At 37.7% G+C, this 6,017-nt stretch overlaps 2 protein-coding genes across 2 annotated transcripts; both read left to right on the top strand.

Annotated features, from left to right (window-relative positions):
- The first annotated feature begins 373 nt into the window (after positions 1-373).
- On the top strand, positions 374-1,192 carry LOC136700240 (olfactory receptor 52E1-like). The gene has a single exon (XM_066675523.1). It carries the CDS (start codon positions 374-376, stop codon positions 1,190-1,192), a length of 819 nt encoding a protein of 272 aa, XP_066531620.1.
- A 2,726-nt stretch (positions 1,193-3,918) lies between these two features.
- On the top strand, positions 3,919-4,860 carry LOC136700464 (olfactory receptor 4B13-like). The gene has a single exon (XM_066675835.1). The coding sequence runs from the start codon at positions 3,919-3,921 to the stop codon at positions 4,858-4,860; it is 942 nt and encodes a 313-aa protein (XP_066531932.1).
- Positions 4,861-6,017: the final 1,157 nt, after the last annotated feature.

Below are 6,017 nucleotides of genomic sequence, written 5' to 3'. Positions count from 1 at the left end.
CGGAACCCTTCCTGTCCCAAGTTATGCCTTGCCACCCTCTCCATGAATATCAGGAACAGGAGTGAAGACAAGGCACATCCCTGACAGAGTCCAAGCTTGATTTACTGCCGAGGACGCAAACAAGGGAGAGTATAAGAACCATATGGCACGCCGGAGCGACCCTGACACCCCATAGTCCCAGAGAACCTCCCACAGAATCTCTCAGGGAACACGGTCATATGCCTTCTTCAAATCGACAAAGCATGTGTAGAGTGGAGTAGCAAATTCCTACGCTCCCTCAATCATCTGTGAAAAAGTAAAGAGTTGGTTTATATGGTTATAGTATGGGCAGGAAGAAATTCGGTTTGTTCCTCTAAAATCCTAAAACTATCGGATGGAAACTTTTTTCCAGCACTTTGGCATAGACTTTCCCAGAGAGACTGAGAAGTGTGATGCCCTGATAACTGGCACATTTTTGTCATTTTTTTTGGCATTTTATCCCAAATTACTCATAGATTTTTTATCTGAAAAACAGTGTGTTTCTTTTGAAGCTTGTGTATTTCAGGCATTTGTTATTTACACACATGGATCCTCAGAGTTCACTTTGTTAACAGCGATGGCCTATGATAGATATGTGTCGATCTGTAAACCACTGCAATATTCAACTCTTGTTAAAATGTCCACTGTTAAAAAGCTCTTGTTCCTCTGTTGGTTTGTTCCTTCTTGTGAAAACAGCATAGCCATGATATTAACATTCAGACTTCATCTGTGTAAATATAAATTAGACAGAATTTACTGTAATAATTACTCAATTGTCAAATTAAGTTGTGATAATATTTCTATTAACAATATATATGGCCTCTTTAATCTAACTGTCGCTGTGTTTCCTCCAGTGATCTTCATCATTTTCTCATATGCCCAGATACTTACTGTGTGTTTAAAAAACTCTAAAGACTTCAGAAGGAAAGCTCTACAGACCTGCTTCCCTCATCTTTTCATCTTCATCACTTTCACTGTCACGTCCTGTTTTGAGGTGATTAACAGCAGATTTGACAAAAATGTGCCCCACATTTTTTCTATGATCATGTCTGTAGAAAATCAAGTTATTTCTCCTTTAATTAATCCAGTTATTTATGGATTTAAACTGCAGGAGATATGGAGCAAGATCAAAAAGATGGTTTGGAAAAAGAAGGCAAACATCCTTTTAGAGTAAAATTGTTTTTGTTAAATGAGAATGTCTCTAATGTTCAAATAAGAACCTGTTTGAATTACACAGTAAAAAGGTTTATATCTTCAAAATGTGAAATCCATTTCTCTGTAGTATTATGATATTTTTCATCAGACTCTTATTGCAAAAAATTAGAAAATACTGTTCCATATTTATTTACATACCATTAGAAAAATATATGATATGTGGAATTTCAAGGAACAGATTATTATAAAATTATTATATAATATACATTAGTACATGCCTTTATTACTTCAAGGCTTGACTATTGTAACACACTACTGTCAGGATGCACCAGCAGAAATTTAAGTAAACTTCAACTAGTTCAAAATGCTGCAGCCAGGGTCCTCACTAAAATTATAACATTTGAACATATCAGTCCAGTTATATCATCTCTTCATTGGCTGCCTTTTAAATTCTGTATTGATTACAAAATTCTGTTATTAACATATAAAGCCCTACTGTCACGCCTGCTTCCCAGGACTCCATAAAACAGAATGCACCAGAGAGTCACATGACTCTACACCGTTCTCACTCACCGGAATTCTAATCATGCACACCTGTTTATCCCCTTATTTAAACATCATTTACTTAGCAGTCCTTGCTGTGTGTTGCGGTGATTCTTTCCTGCATACAAAGTGTTCGCTAGTAACCTGTTTGTACTGATCTCCTGTTGCCTACCTCTTGTTCGTCTTTACGGTTTTTGCCAGCCCCCCTTTTTTTAAAAAATAGGACCCACCAAAGGCCTCATTCCTGAGGTCCATGCAATATTGTATAAGTGTGTCAGTCAAGACAGGAGAATCCACTCCTGGGGCTTTTCCACTTCAAATATTTTTTACCATGTCAGTGACTTCAGCCAAGGAAATGGAATCCGACATCACAGGCACTTCTGGCCCTACCTCCTGCACAGGAGGCATGTCTCTTGGGTTAAGGAATCGGATGTTCCCCGAGCCAGCCAAGCCAGGAATGCTTCCTTCTTACGCTTGACAGCTTCCCTCACCCACTGTGTCCACCAACAGGTTCCTGCCATACCAGTCACCAACAAGGTTTTGACCACAGCTATATGCAGCCACTTCCAAAATGGAAGTCCGGAACAGGATCCATTCAGACTCCATTCTCTTTACCATCTCCGGAACACGTGAGTTCTCTCAGAGGTGAGCGTCCTCTACCAGCTTTTCTGAGCACACCCTCACTTTACGTTTAGGTTTACCAGGTCTGTCCGGCAGCTTTCCCCACCATCAGATCCAACTCACCACCAGATGGTGATCGGTTGACAGCTCAGCCCCTCTCTTTACCCGATTGTCTAAAACATATGGCATCAGGTCAGAAGATATGACCACAAAGTCAATCATTGACCTTTGGCCCAGAGTGCTCTGGTACCAATTACACTTATAAGCAACCTTATGTTCAAACATGGTGTTCATTATGGACAAACCATGACTAGCACAGACATCACACCACTCAGGCCATGAGCATTGAATGTCCCAGCAAAACAACAGAGTGTATGGAATCCTCTCTAGCACTCCACTCACTACCTCCAAGAAGGTCCATAACCCATCCGGGTTATGTGGGCACCCAGCTACCAGGCGCTCACCGTTGGACACTACCCCCAGGGGTTGCTCCAGGGGTAGGTCCTGGTAACCCTCTGCCAGGCAGGGTACACTTAGTTATAACTGTTGAATTCATAGTGATGCTTCTTGGATCATGTTTCTCTGGATCTTCACTCAAGACCTGTTCACTATGGGAGACCCTACTCCCGATAACATAGCCCTTGAGGTCATGAGACCACACAAGCCCTTCTGTCACAACAAGGCCCTGATCCAGAAAGGGCAATTCAGCTCTCACTTTAAAACTTTTGAATACTTGAACAAGCATTTTTTAGGTTCCAAAAAGAGTACTTGTCCAGGGAATAAAACTGGAAATTGAAATATGGCTGAACTAACAACAGATGGTGTAGTGGTGTAGTGATACCACCTTAAGTTATCTCTGTGAAATATGGATGAATTAACAGATTCTACTTGTGCATGTGCGTTTCAACATTAGGTGTCAGTCAGTCAGTAAGCCTCTTCTAGGCTGGCCTAGCAGGTGGTCCGGCAATAAAATAATGGCAAAAATAGAAATATAAACCAAATATAAAAGCATAAATATGAATAAAATAGAATATATTATATAAAAATAGAAATAGAAAAAAAAGAAAAATATATATATTGATCTTACTAGGCACAGCATTGTGAACACATCACATTGAAGAAGACCCAGATTATTTTTCTAGTCAACTACCATACCACAGTGGCTCATTGATTATACCCTGAATAATTCATTAGTAATATGGGATTTTAGTAAATTAAGTTCTGAGTAAATATTCCACAAACACAAGAACCAAAAAAAAAATTATTAATTTGAGCACATATGTATTTCCTTAAGTCTAATTAAGTATAAATTAAGTTAATGGAAAACTGGTGCAGAAATAATAGAGGCAGGGTAGATTTATTGATTCATTTATTTACTTTTATTTACCTATAATTTAAAAGTCAGTGAAGGTCATGAGAGAACAAAGAGGGTGGGACTTTCAGCAAATCACCAAGGATCCTATCTCTATATCAGAATATATAAATGTATATTAAACATGCTGAGTGTACAGATATTACTCCATATTTTCAGACTGAAGAACGATATAATTTGTATAGAATTTCTACATTTGTTTTTAATTTATGGATAATTCTCATAATATTACATACTTAACTCTGGAAGGACATGTAGAACTGGAGAAATATAGACATGTTTATTTTCTGATTTGTCTCATTGTTTACCTATTAATCATTTCTATTAATTCTGTTGTTCTTTCTGTGATTTACACAAACAAATGTCTCCATGAGCCAATGTACATATTTATTGCAGCTTTACTGTGTAATTCTCTTTGTGGAGCGATGGCATTTTATCCCAAATTACTCATGGATTTTTTATCTGAAAAACAGTGTGTTTCTTTTGAAGCTTGTGTATTTCAGGCATTTGTTATTTACACACATGGATCCTCAGAGTTCACTTTGTTAACAGCGATGGCCTATGATAGATATGTGTCGATCTGTAAACCACTGCAATATTCAACTCTTGTTAAAATGTCCACTGTTAAAAAGCTCTTGTTCCTCTGTTGGTTTGTTCCTTCTTGTGAAAACAGCATAGCCATGATATTAACATTCAGACTTCATCTGTGTAAATATAAATTAGACAGAATTTACTGTAATAATTACTCAATTGTCAAATTAAGTTGTGATAATATTTCTATTAACAATATATATGGCCTCTTTAATCTAACTGTCGCTGTGTTTCCTCCAGTGATCTTCATCATTTTCTCATATGCCCAGATACTTACTGTGTGTTTAAAAAACTCTAAAGACTTCAGAAGGAAAGCTCTACAGACCTGCTTCCCTCATCTTTTCATCTTCATCACTTTCACTGTCACGTCCTGTTTTGAGGTGATTAACAGCAGATTTGACAAAAATGTGCCCCACATTTTTTCTATGATCATGTCTGTAGAAAATCAAGTTATTCCTCCTTTAATTAATCCAGTTATTTATGGATTTAAACTGCAGGAGATATGGAGCAAGATCAAGAAGATGGTTTGGAAAAAGAAGGCAAACATCCTTTTAGAGTAAAATTGTTTTTGTTAAATGAGAATGTCTCTAATGTTCAAATAAGAACCTGTTTGAATTACACAGTAAAAAGGTTTATATCTTCAAAATGTGAAATCCATTTCTCTGTAGTATTATGATATTTTTCATCAGACTCTTATTGCAAAAAATTAGAAAATACTGTTCCATATTTATTTACATACCATTAGAAAAATATATGATATGTGGAATTTCAAGGAACAGATTATTATAAAATTATTATATAATATACATTAGTACATGCCTTTATTACTTCAAGGCTTGACTATTGTAACACACTACTGTCAGGATGCACCAGCAGAAATTTAAGTAAACTTCAACTAGTTCAAAATGCTGCAGCCAGGGTCCTCACTAAAATTATAACATTTGAACATATCAGTCCAGTTATATCATCTCTTCATTGGCTGCCTTTTAAATTCTGTATTGATTACAAAATTCTGTTATTAACATATAAAGCCCTACTGTCACGCCTGCTTCCCAGGACTCCATAAAACAGAATGCACCAGAGAGTCACATGACTCTACACCGTTCTCACTCACCGGAATTCTAATCATGCACACCTGTTTATCCCCTTATTTAAACATCATTTACTTAGCAGTCCTTGCTGTGTGTTGCGGTGATTCTTTCCTGCATACAAAGTGTTCGCTAGTAACCTGTTTGTACTGATCTCCTGTTGCCTACCTCTTGTTCGGTTTTTGTCTTTTTTTGCACCCTTTTGTTTTTGTTTGGTTTTGTCGGCTCTCTGTCCGGTCGTGACACCTACATGGGCTCGCACCTGAATACCTTCAAGATGCTATTTCCTATTATGAGCCTCCACGTTTACTCAGATCACAGAGGACTGGATTTTTAATAGTTCCCAGAATTCAGAAGGCCTCAGCTGGGGGAAGAGCTTTTTCTAATAAAGCCCCCCAACTCTGGAATGATCTTCCAGAAAATGGTCGGGACTCAGACACAATCACAATCTTCAAATCTAGGCTAAAACTCATTTGTTAAGTTTAGCTTTTGGTAGTTAATGATCCCCTATAGATAAAGGCGACAGATCCAGGGGGTCCATGGACACAGGAAATTATATTAAACTGAGATGCTGTCGTCCTGCCACTTTGCGTGATCACTCAGGTTTGTTGATAGTGGACTGGAGGGAT

This window comes from Hoplias malabaricus, chromosome 6, assembly GCF_029633855.1.
Source record: "Hoplias malabaricus isolate fHopMal1 chromosome 6, fHopMal1.hap1, whole genome shotgun sequence".
NCBI classification, from domain to species: domain Eukaryota; kingdom Metazoa; phylum Chordata; class Actinopteri; order Characiformes; family Erythrinidae; genus Hoplias; species Hoplias malabaricus.
Note: the sequence above shows the minus strand (reverse complement) of the source record. Positions and strands in the feature narration are given on the sequence as shown.